Source organism: Lutra lutra, chromosome 17 (assembly GCF_902655055.1).
Source record: "Lutra lutra chromosome 17, mLutLut1.2, whole genome shotgun sequence".
Lineage (NCBI taxonomy): Eukaryota > Metazoa > Chordata > Mammalia > Carnivora > Mustelidae > Lutra > Lutra lutra.
In genome coordinates this window covers 935,651-949,303 of record NC_062294.1, presented here as the reverse complement: position 1 = coordinate 949,303, position 13,653 = coordinate 935,651, and the positions used below count along the sequence as shown (strand labels likewise).

The window sequence follows — 13,653 nt, the reverse complement described above, 5'->3', positions numbered from 1 at the left end:
CGGAGCCCGCGAGGCGGCAGGAAGCGACGGGCGCGCAGCGGCTCTCCCGGGGAGGGGGGCGGGGCAGAGGCGGCCGCGTGACTCGCGGCGGGGTCACGTGACGCGGCTGCCGGGCTTCCAAGATGGCGGTGTGCGTGGCGGTCATCGCTAAGGAGGTGCGTACGCGGGCGGCCGCCGAGGGGCTGGGGGCGGGCCGGGGACCCCCGCTCTAGCCCCCGCCTCCCCCCTGCCCCGAGGACTCCGCCGCGCCGAGGTGGGGACGGTGCCGGTGGGGGGGGGGGTGGGCTCCGCCCAGGCCGCGTCTGCCGCGGCTGGAGTGTCAGCCCCGGGCGAGCACAGCGCCCCGGACCCCGCTTGCGCCGCCGCCGTCCGTCCGCGGGCCCCGCTGGGTCCCGCTCCCCAGCCTGGCTGTCCGCTCGTGCACGTCGTGCTGCGCCGCGCGCTCCCGCGCGGCCACATCATCGCCCGCCCCGCGGCGAACGGCCTCCTCTCCGCGCAGCGGCCACGGTGCCGTTCTGAAGCCGCAGCGTGGCCCGGCCCCGGCTCTCCCCAGTGGCTCCCCATGGCCTTAGGGCAGCGTCGGGATAACTCAGTCGCCCCATCCCCTTCTCCCCTGACCAGCCACTCGGCCGGTGGGATTACCGGCAGCTCCTGCTGTCTCTGGGCCTGTGCGCTTGGAAAGCCACTGCCGCTTCGTAGCTGGCCGCCGTGGGTGTCGTTTCCTCAGAAAGCTGTTTCTGAACCCTAAGACTGAGCTGGGTGGCCATGCACATGGTTTCCTGCAGCACACAGCGTTGGTGTCCTGTGTCTTCTCTAAGACCAGGCTCACGAGGGGGTCCGTACCGAAGTTCTTCAAGGGCCGTCTTCTGCCCTGTTAGCACATGACATGTTATTTATTTGGGGGGTTCGTGGACCGTCCATTGGCCCAGGGACAGGATCGTGTTTACGGTATCTGTGTAGCACCAGGTACGGGACAGAATCAGTGAACTGTGGCGTGTGGGAGACCGGGAAGACCCTACCGACCCCTGGCGTTAGGGTGGAAAGAACCGGTCATGCAGAGGTGAAGGGAGGTTCGAGCTGAGCCTGGGCGAGGTTTAGTGAGGGCAGAGCAGTGCCTCTGCCGAGGTGAAGGCATTGCAGTAGGCACGGATAGGGCAACGGCTGGTATTTACGGGCTGGGAGGAGAGCACGTGCTAGGACTGGGCCCTGCACGGAAGCTGAGTGACTTTTCCAGCCGCAGGGTTGCTGTCACACTGTGCTCAAACCCACCGTTGCCCGCCAGTGATGCCCTGTGCAGGCAAGAGGTAAACCTGCAGGGTAGACTGAATTCCCCAGAGACACCCCCTGTGGCAGCTTGGAGGAGTAAGCAGTAGGTTTTAGAGAAGGCGAGTGTGTCCCCTTGTGGCTAACTGGCTCTTGGCCAGTCCTCCATCCTGAGTGTGCTGAGGCCTCATCCTTGAGGCCTGTGACCCAGGGTGGTTTCTCAGCACCTCAGTTCTGGCATCCTTTCTTGCAGAATTACCCTCTTTACATCCGCAGCAGCCCCACTGAGAATGAGCTGAAATTCCACTACATGGTACACACGTCCCTAGATGTGGTGGACGAGAAGATCTCTGCCATGGGGAAGGCCTTGGTGGACCAGAGGGAGCTCTACCTGGGCCTGCTGTACCCTACGGAGGACCACAAGGTGTATCCTTCATACCTGGTGGGGCGCCTGCGGGCAGGCGGTCTCCCTCAGCAGGTTTCACGTTTGGAGATCCCGCCTCTCATTTTGAAGGGCACGTAGGATCAGGTGACTTTGAAAGATGCAGTATTGCTTAGAAAGAAAGAGCTTTAGCCAACAGGGAATTAGGGTCTCTTGAAACCAATGAAGACCTCACGCCATTTTTTACTTTATTTGGGAGGATAATGTGGGAAAAGCTGGGCATGAATTCCTTGGAGAAGTGTGGCAATCTGCACACCGGCTGAAGAACTGGGGGCTCTCCGCTTTCATTCCCGTGAGGATGGCTTTCTAGGCTCTGTCCTCTGGGCCACCGCTTCTGAGGAGGGACAGTTCTGTCCCCAGGCCCAGCCCCACAGGCCGCCATCACAACTTGACCAGTCCCTGGGGATAAATGGCATGAAACCCATGGAGTGCAAAGACAGCTCCATGAGTAGTATTGTCGCTTGCCCTCCGGGACATCTGCCTGAGAGCTGCTGTTCTACCGGATAAATTGGGCTTTTGTGGCGTGGGTGCCTTAGGCAGGGTCCCGTGGGGTCCTCCTATATTGTGGGACAGGTCCAGCCCGGGGTCCTTGTATGGTGTCCTGTTTTTCCAAAGCGGCCTTGGAGCCAGGGGCTGTGCACAGACGGCCCTTGGCTCATACACTCTCCGTGGTGATGCCGGGTCTTGTGCTGCTGCAGAGTCCCTGTGAGAAACGCATGTTCCCTAACCAGCTCTGCAGGTACGGCTACGTGACCAACTCCAAGGTGAAGTTCGTCATGGTGGTGGATTCCTCCAACACGGCGCTGCGGGACAACGAGATCCGCAGTGTGAGTGTGGGGGGGGATCTGCGAGATGAAACCTGCGGTGTAAGTGTGGGGGGTCCGCAGGACAATGAGATCCACAGTGTAAGTGAGACGAGACCCGCAGTGTAAGTGGGGGGGTCTGCGGGCAGTGCCTGGGCTGGCGCACTTTCTCTTTTCCTCTTTGTTTTCAAATGCTGAGAAGTCAGAACGTTGGCGGCAGCCGTGTGTACTGTGAACCGATGCCATTGGTTCTTGTCGCAGATGTTCCGGAAGCTGCACAGTTCATACACAGACGTGATGTGCAACCCCTTCTACAACCCCGGGGACCGCATTCAGTCCCGGTGAGCCGACTGCGCTGCAGCCCCTCCCTTGCGGAGAGCCTCGGTTCCCAGCGTGCAGGAGGGAAGGTCTGTGTCAGTGCTGGGCGTCGTGCCGCTGAGCAGGGACGCTGATGCAGCAGAACCCTGTTTTCCCAGTAAATGCTTACGTGGGTGTCCGACATCTAAAACAGACGAGGACTGGGTGCAGGGCACACACCTTGCCCTCTCGGTTTCCCAGGTGTGCCCGGTCAGTCCCAGGGCCTCCACGGAACCCAGTAGGGGCCCAGGCGTGTTACCGGACCTTTGTGAGAAAATGCCCTCCTGCTCCTGCCCAATTTTGTCTTCGGTCTGCACTTGGGGGGTTAGGGAACCGGATCGTAGGGGCCTTTAACGTGGTCCTCTGAGAGACACAGACATGATGGGGGACTCCACAGAGATCTTACAAGGAAGCGTTCACGCACATGTTCCGTATCTGCTCCTGGGAATTCCCTACATTCCTACACGTGGTTCCCAAGGGGCTCCTCCAGGCCAGCAGGTGAGAGGATCCTGCGTGGCCCAGCACGGGGTCACCCCTGCCCGTGGTGCCTTCCCTCAGCCAGGCCTCTGTGTCTCAGTTCATCCTGGGCCCTGGGTGAGAGGAGCAGGTGCTGGTATGGAGAATCCTGCATCTCCCAGGCTGCCTGGCAGCCGCCGCCCCTCCACCCCTCCCCAGAGATCCAGCCGCAGCGGGACTGCGGGAACGGCACAGACCTAGCCTCCCCCTGCCGGGGTGGCGGGATGCTGGCCTCGAAGCCGAGAAGTACGTGACTGCAGAGGGACTGTCCTGGTCCCAGGTCCCTGGTGGGGCTGCTCTGATGGCCGTTTCTCTCTGCAGGGCCTTCGATAGCATGGTGACGTCCATGATGGTCCAGGTGTGCTGAGTGGCAGCCCCGCCGCTGTCGCAGGGGAGAGGCCCTGGGACATGACTGTATCATCGTGCGGACATCCGTGATCGCTTGCGTTTCTGAGCCTCACAGACGTGCTGCTGGGGGCATGGTCTCAGGCGCGCTGTGTGCAGACTAAATGTCCTCTGGGATCGGATTTGGCGTTTTCCTTGTGTCAGCGGAGGGTTTAGCTGGAGGGGGTAGCACGGGACACTTGAGGACACCGCACAGCTCGGGGAGGGGCAGGGAGGGTGGTGGGAGAGCCCATGCGCCTCGGCCCTAAAGTTGCTGCCGCCGCAGGGGGAGCTGACAGAGGTGCAGGGACACTTGGGGTGGGCCTGTGCTCCAGAGGCTGACCTGGCGGGAGGTGTGGCAGGCCTCCATGTCCAGAGCCGGGTCTAGACCCCCGCTGCAGCCCACACGGAGGGGCTGCATGGGTCCGGTTTTGCGCCGGGCCTCGGGAGGCCCCCCTCACAGAGCCCGGGAGCTTTGACTTGGTTGTCAGGTGCCACTGGCTTTCTGAGGGCAGAGCAGGTAAGTCCCAGAGGCCTCTTTCTCGGTTGGGGCCCGGATGGGTTAGGGGAGTCCCCACTCACTTGCTTCCCTGGCAGGCCCCCGAGCTGGGGGGGAGGGGTCCCGTTGGGGACAGAGCCGAAGGTTACTGGATTTCTGCTTCCCCAGAGGCCTGCCCGGCCAAGTGCGCGTGACTGTGCCTTCCCGGTTGGCCCGGGCTCCAGTCCCCTTAGTCACTTGTTGAGTACACTGGCTTTGAGTCACGGGCCCCAAGACAGCTGCGAGTCACTCCCTCCCCTCCTCAGTGTGCCAGAGAAGGCCTCTGACAGGAGGGAGGCAGCTCGGGGCCCCCTGGGCAATGGGGAAGGCTGTCCGCGTCCGGATGGAAGCCAGACACCTTCGCGTCGCCTTCTCTTCCCGTCTGGGAACACGGGACTCGTGCTTGCAGTTCAGAAGCAGAGGGAGAGCTCAGTCAGCAGCGGGCATTAAACCCAAGTCCCCGGACCCCACCTCCCACCGCAGGTGGGCCGGGAGGGAGGCCTAGCGGAGGGCTGAGAGGCACCCACCAGCGGGTGCTGGTTCTCATGCCGGCCCTGCACGCTCGCCGCGCTTCCTAGTATTTGCTCCCGCCTGAGTAGTGGCCGCGGGCAGCCTGCACGTTGCTGGCTCGCTTCCCTGCTGAGAGAGCCCCAGCGTTGTTGGCTACAGTTGACTATCGGAAGATATTTCCTCCTCTCCGTACCCCCACGGGGGGTCATTACGGCACGTGAGTGGATGGTACTGGGAGATACTTGGAAGGGGGACTCAGCCAGCAGGTGGAGTCCCCGGCCTTCGTCGTTTTCCTTCTGCGTCTTGGATGTGATGGCTGACGCTAGGGCAGCCCTCGCGAACGCATGAGGAAGAGCTTTCTCTCCCCCAGATGGGGAGCAGAAAGCCAGAGGGAATGTGGGTTTTGCTGACCGGGGCCCGGACTTCTGACGGTCAGCATTCTGTAGAGGAAAATAAAGTAAACCGCTGTCTTGTGGAAGGCACCACCGTTCGGGTCTTTCTGTAGGTGCAGCCAGACCAGCCCTTGATTGTGCTCTGCAGTCAGGCGCCTTCTGACACGTGGTTCCATGGCTTCCGCATTTTAACCCTGAGAAAAGCAGAGCTCAGAGATAACGAGCCGGCCGGTGCAGCCATTCTGTGGTGGCTTCCTGTCACCTTCAAGGACTCGGCCTTGAGGCCAGCCTCCTTAGGGGCCACTGCCTGCCCATCTCCCCAGCCTGGAGCCGGGCCGCTGCGCTGCGGTGGCTTGGGAGATGGCTCCCTGTCCTTCCCTCGGCCCCGGACCAGACAGGGAGCCTGTGTGTCTCGGCTCAGACTCAGAGGAGTCTGCACCCCCCTGACGGCACGCAGCCCAGGGCCACCCCAGGCTCTGCCCTGACAGCCCCGCCTTACTGCCTTCTCATGGGTGCACAGGTGTGCGTGAGCAAGCGAGCGGTACCCCCAGGTTCCGGAGGCCAAAGTCAGGAATCCAGGGGTCAGCAGGGCCGACTCCTCCAGGCGGATCTGAGGGGGTATGTGGTTCATGCCTCTGCAGCTTTGGACAGCCACCTGGGTTCCTCGGCTCAGACGCAGCCCTACAACCCCCGGCCGGTCGCCGCAGCCTCTCTGGGGGCATGTGTTTCATTGGTTTTAGGGCCCACCCAGATGACCCAGCATGATCCTGACCTCCTCCCAAATAAGGTCCCATTCGCAGATTCTGGAAATTAGGATATGGACCTTTTCTCCCAGGGTCATCGTTCACCCCACTCAAGGGCAGACTTGACTCCAGATCATGGGGGTTATGAAGCTGGTCTGAGAGAGGAAGCCAGAGACAAATGCGGGTGGAGGGCCAAGGGGGTCCTGTCCCCCTTACCCCACCTGTGGACCCCCGGTGGATGGCAGCCTGGGGCAGCTCTGTCCCCGGGGTCAGGAATGGGTAGGTAGGGCAACTAGGCAAGTGGCTTTAGAAGAGCCCAGTGAGGGCTGGTTGGCAGTTACCTAGCTCCAGAGCAAAGGGAGTTTCCTCGCCCAGCCCTGCACTGGGAAGGAGCACGTACTGCCCCTTCGGGGGGAAGTGGGTTGTGTCTGCCTCAGAGCCCGGGCAGTCGGAGTGCCCAGCATGGGGACCTCCCTTCTGCTCTCTGAACTTCTGACCAGGGGCAGGCTGGGGCCAGGCACCCAAGGTGCGTGCCCTCCCATAGGGCCTCACTATCACTCACCGTGGGGGGCAGCACAGACCACACAGGCCACCAGGCCTGGACTGGACACGCAGTTAGCTGAGGCTCCCCATGGAGCAGGGGGCTGGCTACTGGCTGAGAAGTGGGGTAGGGCCCAGTCTGGGACCCATCACTGGCCTTTCACTGTCAGGCCTGCACCCGATGAAGAGGCAAATAAAGGGGAGGCCTGTTGTCATGTGCTTTTAAAAAAACTTTTAAAAACTATTCAGATGTAATCTCATGCTAACAGTTAAGACATGTTTCTACTTTTCCTTAAAAAGACTTGGAGGGGCACCTGGGTGGCTCAGTGGGTTAAGCCTCTGCCTTCAGGTCGTGGTCTCAGCATCCTGGGATCCAGCCCCACATCGGGCTCTCGGCTCAGCGGGGAGCCTGTTTCCCCCTTTCTCTCTGCCTCGCTGCCTGCTTGTGATCTCTCTCTCTGTCAAATAAATAAAATAGATAAAATCTTAAAAAAAAAAAAAAAAAAAAGACTTGGAGAGCTCCAGGCCGACTCAGCGCAACCTGCCCGAAGCGTTACCCAGTGCCTTCCGCAGCCGCGAGCGGCGCTAGAACCACCTCCCCGCACCCCGGCCCGACCTCCACCTCCAGCCCCGGCCCCACCCCCACCCCACGGTGCCCGGCTCCACGCACGACCCGTGGCTCGGGCTGGGGCGCCGCGGAGTGAGTCCCGCAGGGAGCGCAGCTGTGGGCCCCCGACCCACCGCGGCTGCACTCAAAACCGCACCCGCCCTTCCGCACCGCGGACACCACGGAGGGAGTTTCCACCGCCCCTGCGCGGAGAAACGGGGCGCGGGCGGGGGGGGGGGGGACCGGGGGGCGGGGGCCCCGCCTCCTGGCCCGCCCCCCGACTGAGTCCGCACAGGCCCCGCCCCATCCCGGGCCCCGCCCACCGGTTCCGCCTTCGCGATCTGAAGCGGGTCCCGCCCCGGACGCCGCTGCGCGGGAAGAGCCCTCCTCCCGCGCCCGGCTGTCCTCGGAAGCCCCCGCGGTCCGTGGAGCGGATCCCCGGCAAACTGGTCCTTTTGGGCAGCACCTGGCGCCGAAGGCGGACTCCCTCGGAGACACCTGTTCTCCTCCTCTCCTCCGCAGCGCGGCAGAGCCCAGGACTAAAGCTGCCTCCAGGAAGCCTTCTTGGGTTTCTCTTCTGGTGGCTCCCAGGCAGGTGCGCTGCGGTTATTGCATCGGTAATTACGACCCGCAGCTCCTGGGCATGGAGCTCTGGGGCGTCAGACCCTAACCTGTTTCCAACCTTCTCAGAATTCCCACTCACACCTGAACTGTCCAGCCGCAGACAGGGTCGGGTGATGTGGGCCCGGCATCCCCCAGGGGTCCAGCTGGGGAAAGGAGCCCCACCCCCCCACCCCGTGCCCCATCCAGTGGAGACCCGATGGGCCCTGAGCACAGACACTGGGGACTTGGAGAAGGGTCGTGGCCTCCCTGAGCCCGAGTTTCCCGCCTCCTCAGGGATTCACAGGCTCGTGTGGTTTAGGGAACACACCTTGATGACTCGGCCGGGGACCATGGTCTCATCCAGCCCCACGGCGGCCTAGGCTAGCTCTTGGTGGCCAACTCTATGTGTGCATAGCTGGGGCGGATGGACAGAGCGACTGAGAGCCACCCCGGGATGTCCGGGCTCTATAGTACCCCAGGGCGCTTGCCCCCCCCCCCCGAGGTCTCCTCCCTGAGCCTCCCACCCCCCGCTCCCCACTACCTGGCTGGCACTGACCCCTTGGGGTGTCCGGAGAACTTGGCGCACAGGATGGTGATCCGGTGGACCTCCTCGCGGGGGCTGAAGTAGGCTACCAGCTCCTCTGCTGTGCTCCCGTAGTCCACCTGCCACAGGTATGGGCCCCCGGTGTGGAGGGGCCTTGCCAGAAGCTTTGCCCCCTCCCCCCCCAGGGGCTCCCACCTCAAGTTTTCTTAGTAAAGAGGTGGAAGTAGCTGCCACAGTCTCGGTCCCCCACCCCTGCTGCTGGTGGACTGGAGACAGAGACGTGTGCCCTCCATGTGGGAGACGACCCCCTAAGTTCATCTGGCCTGCCCAGACAACGTGGGCCTTTTTAAAGTGGGGTTTGTGGCCACAGTGATTGGCCAGCTGGAGACTTCCCGTGGAATGGTTTCTGTCAGGACACCAGAATGCCTGAGGACACAGGCCCCATGTTCTCTCCTGGGCAGCCCACCCCACCAGTAGGTCCTGTCCTCTGGCTTCTCCCCTCCTGGGCCTGTGCCCCTTTCTTTAATCCTCAAGGCCAGGAGGAGGTGGCTGACCCTGGGCACCCACTGCAGGGGCCCCATCTTGCCCCGTCCTGGACTCACATTGCTTGCATAGACAGATCTGTGGTCCAACTCCACCTTTTCCATGGGGGTCCCGGGGCACAGGCAACCTACAGAGAGGGGCCTCAGGATAGGGGTCTCACTGCAGGCAGGGGGCTCCAGGCAGGTGCTAAGGGCAGGCACCTCACGTTCATGGCTTACTTCTCGCTCCTTGGGGAAGAGGCTTACCCCCAGGGACTGTTCTGAAGGGCTGACAGCACCCCGGCCCCTCCCCATGGGCTGGCACCGAGCCTCCAGCAGCTGCAGCCCACCCAGATGCACCGATGGGGCAGGGGGTTCAGAGCCACGTGCCCAAGAACTCGTGGCCGACCCACCAGGGAAGGTGGCAGCCGGGCCCGCTGGCTCTTACCTGCCTCGGGGCTCAGCAGCTGCAGGACCACTGTGGCCCCCGTGTCCCGGGCGTCTCCGGCCCTTGGGTCTGCTCCATGGCCCACAGCTTCAGTTTGACGGCCTCTAGCTCCTGCCCGCACAACCCCAGGTTGAGCCTGAGGCATGACGGCCCCTAGGCTCCTCTTGAGGGAGGGCAGGGGGAACAGGCCTGACCCTGTCTGTCCTCAGGGTCACTGGCTCCAAGGGGACATGCTGGGGGGACCAGGAAGGCTGTGTGGACTGGGGCCCTGCCATCCTCCCTGGCCTTGCAGGGGTGGACGTACCCATGACCCTCTCTGGGTCACGAATAGTGGCCTGGGAAAGGGTCAGGGCTGTAGCCGGCGGTGCCTCTGATCCGTGAAGCACCTGAAGCCCTGGCCAGGCTTCACTGGGCCCCACGTGGACGCTACCTGGTCAGGCATGGGGCGCTCAGCCAGGTCCTCCCCACCCCAGAGAGACAGGAGGGAGACCCCCTTTTCATCTTCCTCGTCTTCCTCTGCTTCCCCTGGCTCATCCTCCCTCCTGTCCCCATCCCCTGACCCCAGAGGGGGCTTCCAGGCTCCCCAGCCCTGGGCCTCGGGGTCCCTGGAAAGGCTTTGCAGCCAGGCCTCAGTAGGGGGTGGGAAGAGTGAGGAGCGGCAACATGCCGTGTGGGTGGCAGCTGGAGGCCTCCCTTGCTTGCTCTGTGCCAGCACTTGCCCTCCCCCAGGGCTTTAAGCTCCTCCCCAGGCCAGCTGCTCCCACTAGAGTGCTTCAAAGGCTTCTCGCTGGGCTGACTGCCAGCCCCAGCTTCTGGGCCTTCCCCTTCTTCCTCACCCAGGAGAAACCCCCCAGGACACCAGAGGTAGAGAGAGGAGGGGCGCCGGGAGGCAGGGCTGGGCAGGGTCTGCACCGGCATGAACTCTGCCACGCTCCCCGCCACACCTGCTCAGGGTCAGACCACGGGTGGGACGACACGGGCATAAGCGAATTCCTAAGTGCGCACAAGCAGGGAGGACCGCACTGGGATGAGGACAGGCCTCCTGGAAGAGACAGGGGCTGCCCTAGAGGGACTGGTCAGGCAGAGCTGGGGCAGAGGACAGTGTGGGCGGAGCGACCATCGTGAGCAAAGGCCTGGCGGGGTGAGGGCAGGGCGTGTGCCACAGGAGGTCAGAAGCCCATGGTGTGCACAGGGGAGGGCCCTGTCCCTGCTCCTGCCACCCCTACTGATCCCCCAAGGACACCCTTCTCGTGCCCTCACTCTAGACCTGATGGCAGGGGGGAGCCGGAGTCCTTCCCTGACTACAGGTCGTAAACGTCGAGTCAGGTGCAGACCTGTGATGGACACTGGAGGCCCAAAGGCCGCTTGGCTTCCAGGCTGGCTTCTGGTCCTCACTTGTCACCCCTGGAGGGTGGCTGTGGGCCTGTGTCCCCATGTGCCCTGGCCTCCATCTGTCTTCGCTGGAGTGCCTGCTCTGGCTGGCCTCAGCCTGACTTGGCCTCGGTGGGGCTCCTGCTTCGTGTTTATGGGGGACTCCTCTGGGCATGTCTGCTCACCCTGGCCCAGAGCCCCCCACCCCAGGCCATAGCTGGTAGGTCCACGCTGGGCTCATTGGAGTCTCTTCCCTGGGGACTTGAACTGTGGGGAGCTGTGTCTTACATGATGCTGGCCTGCGGGCCCTGGACCCAAGACAGACTCTCTCCCCAAGGGGGCGGAGGGCATGGGAGCTCTTGTCGCTGCTGGCCTGCCTCCTGGGCCCAAACCCTCTTCCCAGTCGCCTTGCTCTGCGATCTCACCACTCTGGCCCCACGTAATCCCTCAGCCCCACCCAGCTGCTGCTGCCCTGCCTCCCGAGCTCCCTGCTGCCACACTGCCTCCATTCCAGAGTTGACACAGCCACGCACACTGACAGTGGGCGCAACCTCTGCGCCGCTGTTTCCAGGAAGCCTCCCTGATTGCTCCTCCTTCTGTCAGGACTCCCCCTCAATCTCCCTGGGCAGGTCACGGTGCCTCAAGAGCAGCATCTGTGTCTGCACTGAGGACAGGGCCTTGGCCCAAGGCCGGCTGGGTGAGGATGGAGGTGCGCCGTTCTGAAACATGAGGCCGCTGGGTCTTCTGCCTCCTGGGGGTCCGAGGCCCCATGGAGGGCCTGCAGCCCGGGCCCTTCCCTCCACTTCCACGTGGGAGGCAGAACACCAAGGTGGCTGTGTCCAAGCCAAGAGCCGGCTGGACTCAGGCTGGGCCCCCGCCAGCCTCCGTCTGAGCTCAGATCTCTGCAATGGAAAAACGCCGTCAGCCTGCTCTCTGCTGGGACTGCTGACACACCAGGCCCAGCTGGGGCTCCCGCCAGCCGCCTGGTGGGGGTACAGACTCGCCCCCACGCTGGCCTTTCCAATGACACCTTTCAAAATACATCATGTTCCAAGCCTGGGCCCAAGTATTAATAACAGCCTTTCCTCCCAGGGGCTGCCAGCACACCAGGAATGCCAAGCCCTGGGCATCCGAATCTGGCTAGGACCTACCCTGGGAGCCAGGACACTCTGGCCGCGACACCCTGGCTCCTTGGGGTCAAGGTGTCCCTTCCCTCAGTGTCCTCCCTTGGGAGGGTCTTGGGGAAGGTGCCGGGCACAGCCACAAGCCTGGGTGTCCCCGGGGCCCAAGGTCATCCAGATCACCTTGAGGACCCAGATCTTGAAAGTTCACTCTGCTTGGCAAGAGCACAGGAGGCTGTGAGTGAACTGAGCCGGGGTGTCCATTGCCATGCACACCCCAACTTACGTCACCCATCTGTCCAGCACCCCCATAGGGCAGGGCCTTGTCTCTTGCCTGGCACCAGGAAAGCCCTCTGTACAGAGATGGTGAGCGGCCCCACGAGACGCGGCCTCCCTGCGGTCACCAGGAACCAAGGAGAGGCATAGCCCCGTGATGGCAAACGTTGGCTTTATTACATGACACAGATAATGGGTGTGACCTGAATCCGGACGTCCCACAGCACCCAGCACCCAGGCCAAACACGCACATCAGGGGACACGTGACGGGGATGGCATGCCATGGGTCCCATAGCACTGAGGAAAACCCATCACAGGAAAACGAACCAACACTCGTTCCAACTCTTTCCGGGGAGTTAAAAAAAAAAAAAAAAAAAGAAGAAGGAAAATCCATCCAATCCCCATGAGCCTGTTCCCAGGACCTGACACCCTGGAGGCCAGCCTGGCTGGGCCCCCTCATCCTGGTGGACAGCAAGGGTGTCCATGGCCTCTGACCTAATATTTTAAAAACGGGCTCCAATTTGAGTCCCGACGTTGTTTCACAAGGGGTCTTTGGGGTGGCACTCCAAGAGCCAGTCAAGTTGAAACAAAAGGCATAGAAAGCATGCAAAATGGAGTTTTCCAGAATTGTGGGGGCCCAGACAGGTGCCGTGGCAGACGCTGGGCTCCCCAGGCCTTAACCATGAGTGGGTGGATGGCGGAGCAGATACGTTCCCTTAGCCCCGCGCCTCATGTTCTGCTTTCTCCTCCAATCCTGCCGGTGGGACCATCATCTGGGGGCCTTGCTCCCAGCCCCATTTTGGAAAATATCCCGTGTGGCATGGAGCCTGGGGCCAGGAAGTGCTGGGCCTCCAGTGTCCCAGAGAACACCCCCTGCCATCAACCACATTCAGCTTGGGCAGGGGCTGTCCCTGCAGCTCTCTGGAGCTCCGAAGGGCTCATTTCCAGAGTCTGCCGGCCCAGGATGGAAGATGGGAGTGGGAAGGAGGCACAGCAAGCCATGAACACCCAGGTAGAAGAGCTCCAGGGGCACTGGTCTCTTTCTCCCCACTCCTCCTCCTTTCCTGAGGACACCTCCTCCAGGCAGTGACCCTTGGAGACAAGGACAGGGCACCCACAATGTTGGGGTCTTGCCAGGGAATGTGCTCACCCTGACTGGTGGCCCTGGTCATGGGGCCCCCGAGCAGGTGTGTGGGCCATCTCCCAATGAGTGCTCCTGGCGCATGGCCACCACACTTGCCAGACAGTCTCAGACTGGCCAAACCTGTTGCTAGGACATTGGTCCAGTCTATTCACAATGCCTGGAGCAGGCTTGGACCAATGGTTGAGGAGCTGGGGGAGGCCAGTTGAGTCCACAAGCAGATTCCTTTAGGGCAGTTGAGGTCATGGAAACATCCAAATTGCCCTTGTAGTTTTGGAACCCAGGTGATGCTACTCTGGGTTCAATGGATGGAGAGGCAGACATGATGGATGGACTGAGGCATAGTTGTGTGTGTTAGATTGGAAAACAGATGGATGTATATGCGTCTGGTGTGTATTGGGGTGGATGGTGGAGAGACAGGTGATTAGGAGAAAGTTTGAATGGGAGACAGTGGAATCAAGTGGCAGCTGAGATAGAGTAATGGATGGACAGATCGATGGGTGGGTGTTTGGCTGAATGCGTAAGTTGGTGGG

General features: G+C 62.2%; 2 protein-coding genes across 3 annotated transcripts; one reads left to right on the top strand and one right to left on the bottom strand.

Annotated features, from left to right (window-relative positions):
- The first annotated feature begins 18 nt into the window (after positions 1–18).
- Positions 19–3,908, top strand: TRAPPC2L (trafficking protein particle complex subunit 2L). Of its 2 annotated transcripts, none has more exons than XR_007123764.1 (5): positions 19–155; positions 1,517–1,689; positions 2,445–2,532; positions 2,770–2,915; positions 3,703–3,908. XR_007123764.1 is itself a non-coding variant. In XM_047710160.1 (5 exons), exons 1-5 carry the CDS (start codon positions 123–125, stop codon positions 3,746–3,748), a joined length of 420 nt encoding a protein of 139 aa, XP_047566116.1. In that variant the 5' UTR covers positions 19–122; the 3' UTR covers positions 3,749–3,908. The 2 variants fall into 2 exon arrangements, 1 of the variants encoding a protein (XP_047566116.1); XM_047710160.1 differs by having other exon boundaries at positions 2,770–2,849.
- A 122-nt stretch (positions 3,909–4,030) lies between these two features.
- Positions 4,031–10,194, bottom strand: PABPN1L (PABPN1 like, cytoplasmic). The gene is made up of 9 exons (XM_047711721.1): positions 10,156–10,194; positions 9,642–9,914; positions 9,240–9,322; positions 8,845–9,025; positions 8,255–8,361; positions 7,389–7,561; positions 7,230–7,298; positions 5,705–5,886; positions 4,031–4,180 (listed from the first exon to the last, which is right to left on the bottom strand). The coding sequence occupies exons 1-9, from the start codon at positions 10,192–10,194 to the stop codon at positions 4,031–4,033; spliced, it is 1,257 nt and encodes a 418-aa protein (XP_047567677.1).
- Positions 10,195–13,653: the final 3,459 nt, after the last annotated feature.